This window comes from Mobula birostris, chromosome 14 (genome assembly GCF_030028105.1).
Source record: "Mobula birostris isolate sMobBir1 chromosome 14, sMobBir1.hap1, whole genome shotgun sequence".
Taxonomy (NCBI): Eukaryota; Metazoa; Chordata; class Chondrichthyes; order Myliobatiformes; family Myliobatidae; genus Mobula; species Mobula birostris.
The window spans coordinates 17782646-17798985 of record NC_092383.1 but is presented as its reverse complement, the minus strand read 5'-3'; the positions used below and the strand labels follow the sequence as shown (position 1 = coordinate 17798985).

Below are 16340 nucleotides of genomic sequence, written 5' to 3'. Positions count from 1 at the left end.
TGGGCACGGTAAAAAAAAGTCTCAAAGTCCCCGAGTCGATCAACTTCCGAGTCCTCGACAGCAGGTGGCAAAAGGGAGAAACTCCCTGCCATAAATCTCCAGGCACCGTTAACTTGCCGATGCCTTGGAAGCAGCCGACCCCAGCCAACACTGAGTCCGTCGGTCCGAAAACTTCGAGCCTCCAACCAGCCTCTCCGATACAGCCTCCCGAGCGTCATCCTCTGCCGAGCGCCTTCGACCTTGCCCCGACTGCTGAAACAAGCACAGCCGAGGATTCGAGGCCTTCTGCTTCAGAGATTCCGGTTACCACACAGTAGCAGTGGCAGCAAAGCGGGCATTTCAGAAGTTTCTCCAGATGTTCCTCCGTACTGTCATGTCTGTCTCTATCAAATCAGAATTGTGCATGGTTCCCTACTTGACAGATTACAGATATCATCACCGAAGAGGCCACGTGTGCTGCCGTCGCGCCACCATCTCCTCCACCATTTAAAGAGCAAACACTTGTCTCTGGGCCTTGGGTCATAATTAGTCACATTGGATTAAGACAGTGAATTTCTTGCCCCAAATTAACGAACCAGACAGACAATCCAGTAGTTACAAGGCTACTAAAATACCACTCAAATCAGGTTTATTTAATTCTGTTATTTTAAATTTCACAGCTGCTGAAGTAGGATTTAAACTCCCTTCTTCAGTTCAATAACCCAGATCTCTGTGCATCAATGCAAAAACATAACCATCATGCTAATGTATTTAGTGAAAAAGTTCTGAAAGCAATTGCACTCTTGGTTCTAAAGGTTAAGATTTATGGAGAGAAAGTTGATCTATTTAATGAACTGCAAATCTTTACACTTCACTGTTACTGCAAAGGAAGTGTCATTGTGCATTGAAGGAATGTGGCTTCTGTGAATGATCAGCTAAGCGAGGGAGCTGTGGTGCACTGGATGAGGAGAATATCTGAAGAAGCCCTGTTTAGTTTGAGAATGAAAAATGTAGGATCCTGTACATGTGAGGGCTGCTGAGATAAGGAAAGCTAATGTTTTGGTTAAGTAAAGATTTGAGTGTATTGGAGAAATCTATATTGATAAGATTTAATTCTCTTGTAATAGATGACTTACCTTGACATTAATGAAAGCACTTTCTGTGTGATAATGCAGGGATGCAGCCGGTGATGTATTCCGTCCGTGAAGCATTGTGTGGAAGAGCTCACTGGGTTCGTGTAGGTTCTGATATCTACTATTACAAGTATGTTTCCTTCTTATCCTATCTGTTATGATGCTTGTGATGAACAGAGTAACAAAGAATGATCACTGTCATTATATATAATAGCTGGGCTGGTGAATATTGGCTGAATGATATTATAGAGGATGGTCTGACCTTCATATTGACTCTCATCCCAGCTACAGCAGTAGTTTAAGGATGCAATTAAGGAAATGGGTTTAGTGAAATTCAATGCTTGCTGTCATCACAGTGATTATTCTATAGACACTGCCCAGTCCTATTTCGTTCACTGCCAACTCACCTCTTCGAACTTTGCCAGAGAAGAGAAACTTAAGCACAATGCGATCTTTTCAACTTATTGTACTTGTGTCACCATTAATTACCCAACTTAATCCCTCTTCGTTTGACAAATGGATACTGTTGGCTTCTTTCATGCTCTTTATAAACAGCATATTTTATGGGCGGTCGGAGGGGCTGGGTGGCACTTGTCTGGCTTGTCATTCCTTTACAAGACTTGTGTCATCTATGGGCAGGACTTGCAGTGGTAGACCAGCCCTTCTGGGAGGTCGTAATTTCATCATCTCTTATTTTAGGTTTTCTGATGTCTTATCTGGGATGTTAGACGTGCCGTGCATTGGTTTAGGTGTCCAAAGCAGAAAGAGAACCAACTGCTGGAGGAGATACGCAGGCTGGTCTGCATCTGTGTTGGGGTGAAATGAATTTTTGGTATTTCGCACTGAGACCATGCACTCGGACATCCTTCTCCCCCTCCACAGATACTGTTCAATCTGCTGATTTCCTCTGGCAGTTCGTCCTCTTGCTCCAGATTCGAGCATCTGCAGTCTCTTGAGGGCCTTATTTTACCAGATTATATTACACTAGTGGAGTGGTGCCAATGCTTGAGGAAATATTGGAGGTTTGAATTAACCTGCATCAGATTGATTAACTTCATTTGCAATATGTTCATCAAAACATTGAAACATACAGTGAAATGCGTTTGCGTCAAATCAAACCAGTGAGAATTGTGCTGGGGAGAGCCCACAAGTGTTGCCATTTTTCCAGCGCGAACATCGCATGCCCACAACTCACTAACTCTGACTGTATGTCTATACAAGTAGCATTCTTTTTAATTTGACTGCAGTAGGAATGAACAATGGAGGGAGATTTGATGCCTCAAACATCAAGCTGCCTGACGACTGTACATTGGTCAACACACCAGTCAGATTGTGGAATAGCTACCTTTATCTTAGCTCTGGAAGAATCATTCTAGTGATGAATAGCAGCAAATCAATGAACCTCTCCTTCAACTATGAAAATTTTAAGCAAGATGCACAAAGTGCTGGAGGAACTCAGCAGGTCAGGCAGCATCTGTTGAAAGGAACAAACGGTCGACATTTTGGGCTGAGACCCATCCAGTTTGGATTTCCAGCAGACTTTTTCATGTTTATGAAAAATGTTAGTTTCTGCTACACTTAGTTTCCCAAGCTGAGCTCAGTAGAATGATCCTACACAGTGCTAGCAAGCCATAACATGAAGTTTGAAAATAGGAATTACAATTCACAGCTGACAAAAAATCAATGCAGCCATTTTAATGTCACAGATAAAAATTGTGACAAATTTTCTTCTTTACACTGTTAAGAATTAACTCAAACTTTCCCTGTTTTTGCTAATTGTCATTCACTTGTTCATTTATAGAGTCACAGAATGATACAGTTTGGAATCAGGCTCTTTGGCCTAATTCATTAATGCCGATGATGGCGCTCACCAAGCGAGTCCAATTTGCCCACTTCTGGTTCTAAACCCATTGTATCCACTTACGCATCTTCCAAATGTTAGTATTGTACCTTCTTTATCCACTTTCACTGCCTGCAAAATCTATCTAAGCACCACCTTGTGTGTGAAGGTGTTGTACCAGGCATCCGTTTTAAATCTTTCACCTCTCACCTTAAATCTCTGCCCTTTCCATTGTCAAGTCTGATACCCTTCCAGTAAGTTTGGGTCTGGCCCTTTCAAGTTATCTTAATGAAGGATAAAGGCTTTCTTAAGAATAAAAGAAAATAGCTTTGTTGATTTTATCCATAAGATCTACGTGCGTGCAGTTTGCGTGTTCTTCTTTATGGATTTCCACTAGGTGGTGTGGCTTGCCAAAGAGGAGTTGGTTGGTAGGTTAATTGACTATTAAGTTATTCCAAGTTAACATGGTTGGTAGAAGAAATGGGAAAAGTTGACTGGCGTTTTAAAGAGCATGAGTTACAAGGAAACAAATGAAGGAGTGGGGTTGGGATTCCACTGAGACCTGGCATTGATTTCAAATGGGTTTTATATGTCTTGTATTTCATCATATCATATTTAAAAAAAAAAGTGAGGAGACCATATAACCTCTGATCTTTAACCAGAAACTAAAAATAGCTGAGCTGAGATGTATTGAAAAAGTATATGGACAATTAAGGCAAATTGGCAGGTTCTCTGGAAATGGACTCAACTCAGACTGTAGCATTTGCTGGTGCCTTTTACAGAACCATATAACCCATGCCTGTGTCTTTTTCTAATACCAGAAAATTTCCCCCGGTGACAGTATGTCCACTGCATCTTGTAAACTTCATCTCCTGCAGATATATGTAATTTTGGTAGAAGTGACCTTTTAAATTTGACATCTCTTTAATAGGCTCTTGGTGTGATAAATTTTCATACTTTCCAAAATCTTCTCCATCACATTTCTTGGAAGGAGAGAAGTATTGGTCTGAAACGATTTAACTCATTAAATAATCCACATTAAGCTAATCAATGTTGTCTTACCTTTACAAATGTTATTGTAAAATACCCCAAAGCAAAAAAAAAGACAGTGTAACACACACAAAATGCTGGAGAAACTTAGCAGGTCAAGCAGCATTTATGGAGGAGAATAAGCAATTGACATTTTGGGCCGAGGCCTTTCATCAGGACTAGAGCAAAAGAGGCAAGCAGCTAGAATGAGAAGGTGGGGGGAGAGAATGGAGTATAAGCTGGAAGGTGATAGGTGGAGCCAGGTGAGGTGGAGTGTTGGGATTGTTAGGACTGTAAAATAAAGAAAATTTTGGAAACACTTAGCATGTTAAGAAGTATCTGTAAAGAGAGAAACAGTGTTAACTTTTAGGTGGTTGACTTTTCAACGGAGGCAGAAAAATAGAGAACCCAGCTATGTTTTAGGTTGTCGAGAAGGGAAGGGGTGAAGAGAACAAAGAGAATGGCTGTAATAAAGTGGAGACAAAAGGAGAGACATGTGGCGGTGATGATAAGGGCAGAAAATAAATAACCAGTGCAACAACTGTTTTATTTTGCTGAAAAGGAGTCTTGCTATTCATTAACAATTCATAATTAATTATCAAGGCCCTTTTGCAGTGCGGACACGAAACAATATGAAGCAAGACGGCACAGTACTGAAAGAAATCCACATGAGGCATAGAATCATTGTACACATACTGACGATATTCTCAATATGTGTTAGAGAAGAACATTAATCACAATTAACAGCCACGGCAAGGAAACTGTGAAGACCCCAAAAGTAGTTATTGTCTTGAGTGGATTATTTGAAACGTATGTCATTATGTCCAGCGAGGGAGATAACACATCCTCAAGCTCAAAATAACCATGTAAGTGCCAGATAGTTTCATTGTTTTTAACAAGTGCCCTCCATGGTAATAGTACGAGACTAGTGCCCATTATATCATCTGTAATTTCTTCCTTAATCTCACATGCATGATCTTCTGCACTGCTATGGTATTCTGGTGTCTACAGTAAATCTTTTCACTAGTTATACAGTTCAGAATAAATAATAAAACCAATGTCCTTCATGTTTCCTCAGGTGAGTTACATTCACCCAGGTCTGATTAATCCAGCCCTGAGAGTTCCCAACTGGAAGGCGGACAGCATGGAGACCCAAGAGTGCTGCACCCCCAGCCGATGGGAAATCAGTAGCAGCAGCCAAAGATGCACCAGGCAGGGTCCATGTTACACACTGGTGCAACAAGAAGTATAGATGCTATCCCTTCAATAGTTCGCAGAGCCTTGAGACAATGGATACCTGTGTCATTTGACCAAGGACAATATTAAGGCTGGAAACACCAAGATGCACATGGACCTGGGAAATATGCATAGTTTATATTTAACTTTATAGAAAAATGGTACATAAAGTGTGCATTTCAGGTTGAAATGCCAGAAATATTATTTCTGATTTGTGCGTCATTCCGAAAGAAAGTATAATCCCAGAAAGGCAACGATTGGCCAGGACCGGAGACCATGTATGGTCTTAATTGACCTATTTATAGTTATTACACTTCATAATAATAAGGATTAAACCAAGACTGTGAATAGACCATGTCATTCACTTTCTACAGCACACACACCTCAAAGCCCAGACAGTGCATTAAGTCCTGCACTGCCTCAGTGTTATCCAAGCAGAAGGTCATCCAACTTGCTGTGCGCAGCTTTACCAAAGGATAAATACCTGATGGGATGACGCAGTGGTGAAGCCAGTTGGTTCTCCAGTCCAGCTGCTGGAGGGTCCACCAGTATTCAAATCCAGGGTGGTCCTTCATCCACATCACCATTACCTGAGCAGGAAGTCCACTCAAAAGCCTATTTTCAATATTTTGTAAATCAATTAACAACAATGATAATATCAACAGGACGTCCAATCAGTCACAAAGTATACTTTAATATATTGTACCATAACATCCCGAGGAGTTTAAAAAAAAAACCCCAAAGGAATTTCTGATCTTTGTTCCGCCCTGTTTTATCCCAATGTCAACAGTAACCATGAGCCCAGAAACTGCCACTGACTGGGTAGATTATTTCAAGCCAATTACATTACAGCAAGATCTTCCAGTAGGTGTTATTGGACAAGGTGCAATATGCTGTAGTTTGGCCATTGCCCACTGAAAGTTCTTTGCTTTGAGGTGCCCAGAAAGGTCGGGAGATTTGAAGGTTGAAGGCATTTTAGCTAGAGGTAATGATCAGATACTCAAGGTCTTGTTGGGAGCATTGGATGAGGTGGAGGTTAATGTTTGGCTGTTGGAATGGTTTAAGTTGTGGGTGGTTCAAGTTGGACTAAGAGATTAGGAGTTGTAAGCAGGACTGGTGGGGACGAGAAATTGGAATAGCCATGGTGATGCTAACTAGGCGTACTTACCTGAGAATGTACCAGTATTGGTGGTCTTGAATTTGTTTGGGAAAGGATCCATTAACTTGCAGCAAAGGCCAGTAATTCTCAACTGCACGGAGCAGGCCTCCTCCTGGGTGAGTGCTAGCCATCCATGAGCCAAGCATGAGCACCGATCACGAGGTTAGCATCCAGGCATCATATGTCACAGCATCTTCCTGGCCATCTCCATGTGCAGCTTCATGAGAAGTTGGATGAGTTGGAAGGAAAATGTCAGGTTTAGGATTTGTCCTTTTGTGACGTATTTTCCAAAGACATTGCATTGGGTAATGTGCACGAACAATGTGCTAGGTGACTGGATTTTAAAGCCATTTGTTTAAGGTCACCTTGGTGTTGGGCTCTCAATCAATATTTGATCAATAAACCAGGCAAGAGGCTAGAATGCCTCCTCGCACTCCATTGGAATGCCAGCAACTTATTGACGTGTACTTTAAGTACAGGTCACCTGGGAAAAGGCCTGGACATCCTCAAACAATATTAGAATGGTGAAACCCTACTTCTTCAAAATTCCTCTAAGCCATGGTTTCTGGGAATCCAGGAAATCCTTATGGAAAGGGGTGGGAAATGCCAGTCTTGATCTGACCTACCAACGTTATGGGATAAACAAAAGAGATTCTGGATGCTGAAAACCCAAAGTAACAAATGCATAATGCTGGAAGAACTCAGGAGATCGTTCAGCATCAATGGAGACAAATAAAGAGCCAACATTTTGGGCTGAGACCTTTCATCAGGACCAGAAAGGAAGGGAGGAAGAAGCCAGAATAAGAAGGCGGGGAGAGGGGAAGGAGTAGAAGTTGGAAAGTGATGGGTGAAGCCAGGTGATGGGGAAGTTGGGTGGATGGAGGAGGTGGGGATGAAGTGAAAAAGTGGGAGGTGATGGATGGAAAAGATAAAGGGCTGAAGAAGAAGAATCTCTGATAGGAGAGAGAGAGACAGAAGCATCTGATAGGACAGGAGAGTGGACCATGGGAGAAAGGGAAGGAGGAAGAGCACTAGAGGGAGGTGATGACAGGTGATAGTGGGTTAGTTAAGAAAAGTGATGCTGAAGTAAAATGTCACACATAGTGGAACAAGCATAGTGGGAGGGAATGGCTTAATTTCCCTTTGTTCATGGTGCATTATAAAAACTGCAGAGATATTTTTGAAGTTATTATAAATAGTCTCTAGCAATAGCTTCCTATTGGAGAGTGTTTAATGTTGCAAAATGACCCAGGAGTATCGCAAGATAGTCATTATCAATCCACACTGGGAGATGTTAGAGTGATGACCACGTGCTTAAAAAAAGAAAGCAAGCATCAATGGAGGAGAGAAAGATATAGCAAAGAGTGTTTACAAATGGATAACTTTCCCATCGAAGATTATTTATCTCACTTCTTCCTGTAGCTTTACAGGCAGGTTTTCAATCCCATTTTATACAAAGTGAAAACTTTCCTTGTTTTACCTGTTTGTTCTCTGATGCCTAATGTTATTTCTGGAATGTTCAACAGTCGGATTATTCTCTCCAATAGAGCGAACGGCCTGTAGGTTACTGCAGAGGGCTGTGTGTTTGCTGCCAGTATCAGAGGAGATTTTTCTTTTACATCAGTGTTTTGCTTTTAACTGTTTCTAAAATCTCCATTAAACACAATTGATGTAACACAGTGTGGTATCCATTGCACAAATTGCCTCGTATTACAATATTTCAAAAAATTTTTCGGTTGACAGTAAATTGCCTCTTTATTGATTGCTAGGTACTGCAATCATTTTATTTCCAGTTTATAGAGCATATTTGACTTGCATCCTATTTTGCCTTTGGATTGCAGGAGAGCTGACTTGGAATATGATTTCTGGAGCTAGAGGGGGCCACCATTTTAAAATCTGAATTCTGCGGAGTGAATTAAGATCATTCACTGCCTCAAAATAGTCAGAATTGCCTATTTTGATTTCCCTGTGGGAGTGTGTTAAACTAATGCTGCAAATACAGATTAGTATTAATAGACCTGATGAAGCGTAAAGCCTAGAACTTCTCACACATTGGTAACCTGGGATTAAAGTTACCAACATTTGTAGCTTTCAGTTTGGCTTCTGTATGTCATCAGAGATCAGGATGGATAGCTACTCAGCAGCAAAAATATTACAAAGCATTTTCTTAAGTCATAAAGGACTGCAATAACCTATCAAACCCATGAGTTGGAAAAACATATTCAAATATTTTTGGCTTGCTGTGGGCAATGGATTTAGGATGAGAACAACACTAAACTTTGACTTCACAATGGATAGTTTTGGTCCCATAGTGTCATCGAGTAAAACATAATGGAAATGGGCCCCTTGGCCCAACTGATCCATGCAGGTCAGCATACGCACCAGGCTAGTCCGATGTGCCTACATTTGGCCCTCTAAACCTCTCCTATCCATGTAGTTACCCAAAGGTCTTTTGAATGTTATTGTACCTTCCTTAACCACTTCCTCTGGCAACTTGTTCCATATGCTAACCACCTCCTGGCTGACGCATTTGCCCCTCAGGTCCCTCTCTATCACAAATTTTGATTGGGTACTCATCAGATCATTTAAAACAACTTAACTCCACTGTTAAATAAGCAGGTCTGAGCTCAGAAAGAATTCATCCACTACTGTGGGTGGCTGTAGTTTTTAATCAGGAATGTAAAAGTGAACAGAATCCAGAAAAGATATTTCTGTTTGAGATTGGGTGAGCTAGAGCTAGAGGTTGTGGGTTACAGGGGAAAGGTGAAAAGTTTCAGCGGAACATGAGGGGGAACTCCTTCTCTCAGAGTGGAACGAGGTGCCAGTGGAAATGGTAGATACGCATTTATTTCAATATTTAGGAGAAATTTGTATAAGTACGTGGATATGAGGGGTATGGGGACTATAATTCAGGTGTGGGTCAATGGAACTAGGCAGGACAATAGTATGGCGCAAACTAGGTGGGCCGAAGGGCCTTTTTCTGTGCTTTAGCATTCTACAACTTTTTGACAGTGAAAGGCTTATTTGAAGTTTTCATTTGTGCCTTATTATGTGAGCTAAACATGATAGAGTTGAGCAGCATTGGGCTGCTTTTCAAACGTCGGGTCCATTGAAGTCTGTGGAGCTAAATTTCAGAAGGACGATACAAAAATAACTGCCATATGGTCATGGGTTTAGTGCATGGGACAAGCATGACATTTTTTAATTGGCTCTTATCATGATCCTGTAATCCCAGACATCTAAAATTGGGAGGCTTGATTTTAGTTGTAATTTTCCTTCATTTAAAATAATAGACCACAAGACCACAAGACAAAGGAGCAGAAGTTGGCCATTCGGCCCATCGAGTCTGCTCCGCCATTTTATCATGAGCTGATCCATTCTCCCATTTAGTCCCACTCCCCCGCCTTCTCACCATAACCTTTGATGCCCTGGCTACTCAGATACCTATCAATCTCTGCCATAAGTACACCCAATGACTTGGCCTCCACTGCTGCCCGTGGCAACAAATTCCATAGATTTACCACCCTCTGACTAAAAAAATTACTTCGCATTTCTGTTCTGAATGGGCGCCCTTCAATACTTAAGTCATGCCCTCTCGTACTAGACTTCCCCATCATGGGAAACAACTTTGCCACATCCACTCTGTCCATGCAGAGTGTCCAATAGATTTTAATATGTGAAATATTCCAAGTCCTAATCCATTAAATTTCTATTCTCTATATCTGTTGGGCACAAAATATCATTAAAGTTTAACAAAAATGCTATATATCAAAACCATGTGTGATGTACATTCTCACATCTTTTGGTACTGTCCAACGAAATAGTATCTGGGGTTAAAGCGGATGTGTGTGAAGGGTGCTTTTACAATTGAGAATAATGCCAATGATTTCCTCAAGACTGTCCGGCTAATCCCTTGAGAAGGTAGTGGGTGAGCTACCTTCATGATAAACGTCCTTTGTAAAACGGGGTGGTTTCTGGGCTACTTGAGATGAGCATCCATTTGTCATCCGCAGCGATGTGTAAGTTAGATCCTTTTATATGAAAGCCCTTACTGAACCAATTAATTTATGTGACAGGCCAACAGGTTATCTATGCACTTTATTTTTTTGTTGTCATTCAGTTGCTGAGTTCAATGAATTTAGTTTTGCAACCTGCCATGACTGAACTGCACTTGGTAACATACATCTGGTTGTGTAATATAAATACCATGTGCAATCTGCAGAGTTGTGATGCGCATTTGTGGAATATTCTTACAAAACATATATTTTTGTGTAGATTACATTTCCAAAATATGAAACTTAATTTTTTTTTGTAATATTGTTCGCAACAGCTTTTTAGACAAAATGTATGCATACATAGCTGAATATTATTTTGTTCCCTCAGAAATCATTATTACACTCATGGATCAGAGGAAAAAGGACAAAAAGAAACAGCGTTTTACACTTTGACCTTCACTGTCACGTTCCTGCACTCAAAGGATGTCTGCTACCTAGCATATCACTATCCATACACCTACTCAACGTTAATGGTATGTGGTTTTCTTATAAGACAGTGGAGAAGTTTTTGCAACAAAACTTTGTAATTACATCTGCAGAACAATATTTCAACATGACTGGACATGCTTGCCCCATTATAAGATGATCAGTCCAAAGCACCAAAGCTATCTAGCTCTAACTTAGAGCTAAATTTCCAAATGAGTTGATTGCAGAAAACAGTTATTAATTACCATACTTTAAAATCTGACCTCCAAGAGGGCTACAACCTTGTTGTTGGGTTTGGAGGACTGCATGCGTCAATGACCTGGAGATCTGTGTTGGCTGGAGTCAGGGCTATATGCTCTGGCTGTTTGTCACCCAAGCCAAACAGGTCAAACGGTAGAGGCCGGACTAAGAGTGGTCCATCGGTCCTCCAGGTTCAGGGGTTTCAGAAAACAACCCTGACTCGTTAACAAAATCGCTATGGAAACAATGATGAAGAACCCTTCTACATCTGAGTGTGGTGGTATTCCTGAGAAGCCACCCGGGACTTACATGACTGACAGTAGTGAAAGCTACTCACACAATGAAGGAAGCCCTGAACGCTGCCAGAGATGGAGGACCTTCATTGTTGTCCTAAACGGAAATACTTTCCAACTTGGGTTTCTCCAGCTTGTGACAACACCCTGGCTCTGCATCCAGGCTGTTGTGATGTGGCTTAGGATTGGTTATCTGCGATCCACAGAAACTAACTCATAGCGTATTCATTAATTGCAGATCTTTTTCCTTTTTATATGGTCTTCTCACTTTTCAGTGCTGTCAAAAGCCCTGGGAGCTGGTCGCTTCACTATCAATGATGGTATATGCATTTTAGCCCAGAAAACTGTAAGCATACATTAAGGGTCATTCTTCTTGCTGGCAGACGATTGCAGGCTTTGATACTTAGTGTGTGGTGGCCTCCTCACTCCTCAGAGAGATGATAAATCTGGCTCAGATGAAGATCATTGATTTGCAATGTCAACTGTGTTTCCTACTTTACAGATCACTTCCCCCCCACGGGTATCCTCCTTCCCTTTCTCCTCTGGTCCACTCTCCTCTCTTATCAGATTCTTTCTTCTCCAGCCTTTTATCTTTCCCATCCACCTGGCTTCACCTAGCGCCTTCCAGATGGCCTCCTTCCCCTCCCCCCACCTTTTTATTCTGGCATCCTCCCCCACTTCCTTTTCAGTCCTGAGGAAGGATCTTGGCCTGAATCGCCGACAGTTAATTCATTCCCATAGATGCTGCCTGACCTGCTGAGTTCCTCCAACATTTTGTGTGTGTTGCTTTGGATTTTCAGCATCTGCAGTCTTTCTTGTGTTTACAGATGCTACGTGACCTCTTGACTATTTGCAACAGTTTCTGTTTTTATCTCAGATTGTCATCACCTGCAGTTTTTCATTTTGCTTTTCAATATGCTGTCCTCTCCTGGTCTAGCCTATGATTCTATGGAACTATGTTTACTATGGGCATGAGCCTAACTTAGTCTGTGATTTCAAGCCCAAAGCAACAATAAAGCAATATTTAGCAGCCCACTATATTCAAAATTTAGAGATAAATAATGAAGACTAACTTTGTTCATAATGTGTACATCCTGTGAAAGAATAGCTAAAATTAAATTAGTTCATACTGAGGAATAACTCTTCTCTCTCAGTGAGGCTTTATAAAGCACTGATGAGGCCTCACTTGGACTATAGTGAGCAGCTTTGGGACCCATATCTCAGAAAGGATGTGCTGATACTGGAGGGGGTTTACTGGTGGTTCACAGAAATGATTCCGGGATTGAATGGCTTGTCATATGAAGAGCGTTTGATGGCTCTGAACCTGTCTCCATTCTAATTCAGAAGAATGAGGGGTGACCTAATTGAAACCTATCAAATGTTGAAAGGCCTTGATAGAGTGATTGTGGAGAGAATGTTTCCTTTGGAGGGTGAGTCCAGAACCAGAGGACACAGCCTCAGAACAGAGGGGTATCCTGTTAGAACGGAGTTGAGGAGGAATTTCTTTAACCCTATAATGGTTAATCTGTGGAATTCATTGGCACAGGTGGCTGTGGAGGCCTAGTCTTCACGTATATTGAAGGCAGAGGTTGATAGATTCTTGACTGGCCAGGGAATGAAGGGATATGAGGAGAAGGCAGGAGATTAGGGCTGAGCAAAATAAATGGATCAGCCATGATGGAAATGGCAGAACAGACTTGATGGGCCAAATGGCCTAATTCTTCTCCTATATCTTATGCTCTGAGATGTAGTTTTAACACTGTCTTCTGCAATAATATGCGGAAACTCAAATTTACATCATTTCGAATATACTGAGTACTGAATGACATGAACGATTTTTAATTACTTTAACATGTGAGCCAGAACGGTGGAGAACAGCCAATTTTTAAAAAAAGAATTTGTTGCAGGTGTGCTTCAGATTAAATATCTCTGTAAACTAAAATTGGATTTCTTTCTTCAAGTAAAATGATATTGAAATAGAATCAAGTCCTGAGTTTGTTCTCAGTAAGAAAACTTATTTGAATAGTAAGACATTTCAGATTATTTCTCTTCACAGTGACAGATTATTTTGAATGCCTTGTAGTATGTTCTGCTGCTTTATTGCGGGATGTTAATGGCAGCCTTTCTGTTCCTTGCTAAACAATTTTTGGTGTGCATGTGTGTGTCAGATGAATTAAGGCAAAATTGCAACCTCATCTCGAACTCAGAATGGGGCTTCAATTTAATCTGTACTGGGGTGAGAGTGACACTAGTATTAACATGGTTCCTCACTTATTGCATGAATCAAAATAGAGATTAGATTACTTTTACGTAGAACCTTCAATGACCTCAAATTTCATAAGACAACTCATAAAACATAAAGGTGTTTGAAATGTGTTTAGTTATGGGGAAATTTGTGTGCGATTAGTGCTCTTCAACTGTAACAGATTAAATATGTGTATTTTATTAATGGTGTTGCTAGAGGGCAGAATTATAGTCATCATCAAAGGAATGTCCAGCTCTTTTCCAAATGGTGCCTTGGGATTTCTTACAGTTTTTCCTCAGGGTACAAATACAACTCCGTTTACCGTTCTCATCCTTAGCCAGAAACATGCCCTCTAACACGCATCTGTTTGCAACAGTGGGTCTCTCTGAGACTTTTTCTTTCTTTTCCAATATTTTTATTGATTTCTATATAGAAGAATATAGAGTCCAAGAGAATACATATTATAAAACAAAAGAAAAAATATAATAATGCCAGATACAGTATATTGAATCACATTAATGAACTCCTTACTCTATATTCATATAGATTAGATTAATTCATATATTAGAATATAAACAATTTTATTTTAAAAAAAGATCTACACCCACTATCAATGTCAAAGCTGTTTGGGAAAAAAAAGGAAAAAAAAACTTATCAGATAATAAAATATACTATTAAGCAACTTCTGTACTTTAACGAGAAGTTAAAGGTTATGAAAATAGTTTAAAAATGGCCCCCGAGATTTTTTGATTTGTCTTCATCTGAAGATGCTGGGTAGAATTTTGCACCTACCCATTTCTAGTTCCTCCTCCCAAGTGATTATTCATGTTAGAGTGAGTCAGAGGTCATGAGCAAAGAGTTTCTCTGCAGCTTGGTGTGGTTTACAGATCGGGCAGAGTGATTATAGAATAAAGCTGATTTTGTGTTGAGAGCTATTGACTACAGCAATGTCAATGATCAATCCTACAGCTTAGCTCACAGACCTTAGATACAACTTCAACACAGGCTCATACAAGGTGTCTGAAACTATAAATGAACAAGCCATCCAAATCGTGTATTTATTTCAAGGTTTTGCCTATTTCTTTCAGACTCACCTGCACCTTCTTGAGCAGTCACTCAATCCTGATCAGGTTTACTTCAGGCAGCAGATACTGTGCTCCACACTAGGAGGCAACAACTGTCCGGTGATCACCATTACTGCAAGCCCGGGGACCCAGCCTGAGCAGCAGGAAGAATTTCGTAAGTAGACATCCTTTGTGTTTTTCTCATCAGTGTATTCTACCCGAAATGCTGGTGCGTCTCATCAAGACAAGGCATGGGGATGCTGCACGCTGCTCTGATTGGCATTTCCTTCAGTCTTCATGGGATGAAGTTCACATGGTGGTGATGGGGGGGCGATGAAACCATCGTGGAGACTTAGACTCATAGAGTGGCTTTGGCCCACTGCATCCACTGTGACCATCAGGTACTCATTTGTACCCTTGCTGGCCATCAACCAGTAATTCTGATTAACCTGTCTGAACCTCCACTGTCTATCGCAGGCTGATCACTTTCATCCATTCAATCTATCACCAGGAAGGGTAGACTGTACTCAAAGATGTCTGCCACCCTGCCCAATCCTTTCCTCTGTTCTGCCTTCTGGGAACTTGAAAGCCTAGACATCTAAACTTAAGAACAGCTTCTTCCCCACTGTTATCATTTTCCTGAGCTAATTAGCTCTTTCATAGAAACATAGCAACATAGAAAATAGGTGCAGCAGTAGGCCATTCGGCCCTTCGAACCTGCACCGCCATTCAGCATGATCATGGCTGATCATCCAACTCAGAACCCCGTACCTGCCTTCCCTCCATACCCCCTGATCCCTTTAGCCACAAGGGCCATATCTAACTCCCTCTTAAATATAGCCAATAAACTGGCCTCAACTGTTTCCTGTGACAGAGAATTCCACAGATTCACCACTCTCTGTGTGAAGAAGTTTTTCCTAATCTTGGTCCTAAAAGGCTTCCCCTTTATCCTTAAACTGTGACCCCTCGTTCTGGACTTCCCCAACATCGGGAACAATCTTCCTGCATCTAGCCTGTCCAATCCCTTTAGGATTTTATACGTTTCAATAAGATCCCCCCTCAATCTTCTAAATTCCAACCTAGTTGATCCAGTCTTTCATCATATGAAAGTCCTGCCATCCCAGGAATCAATCTGGTCATATTCCCTTCCTGCTGGTGTTGCCATGTTCTTGGACTGTTCCTCTCTGTTATCTCTCTATCGTCATTTCAGCATTTTTGCTTGCAATTCTTCAGATTTTCACTTCAATTTTAGCGCAATATTTGCTGTTTTGCATTCATTATTTTATATATATTGTTAGTGTGTCAGTTTACTCTGTCAGTTTCGTGTGAACAAAGAAATTCATTGCACCCGGCTGTGTATGATATACCTTCATTGGCCATTTTATTAAGCTATTTCCTGTACCTCATAAAGTGGTCACTGAGTGTATGTTCCTGGCGTACTGCTGCTGTACCCATCCACTTCAAGGTTCAAGATGATGTGCATTCAGAGATGCTCTTCTGCACATCACTTTTGTAACGTGTGATTAAATGAGTTACTGTCACCTTCCTGTTAGCTTGAACCAGCTTGGCCATTCTCCTTTGACCTCCCTCATTAACACCATTTATTGCCCACAGAACTGCCACTCACTGGATGTTTTATTT

General features: G+C 41.0%; 1 protein-coding gene across 3 annotated transcripts in view; it reads left to right on the top strand.

Annotated features, from left to right (window-relative positions):
- The window catches only part of agbl1 (AGBL carboxypeptidase 1), a 248374-nt gene that overhangs the window by 67542 nt on the left and 164492 nt on the right, over positions 1 to 16340 (top strand). For all 3 annotated transcript variants that reach the window (XR_011889055.1, XM_072278140.1, XM_072278141.1), the window contains exons 15-17: positions 1155 to 1242; positions 10760 to 10904; positions 14724 to 14874. Coding sequence is in view for 2 of the 3 variants with exons in the window: in XM_072278140.1 (XP_072134241.1) it covers positions 1155 to 1242; positions 10760 to 10904; positions 14724 to 14874 (384 nt within the window). In the remaining variant the exon portion in view is untranslated. The remainder of the gene's footprint in view (positions 1 to 1154; positions 1243 to 10759; positions 10905 to 14723; positions 14875 to 16340) is intronic.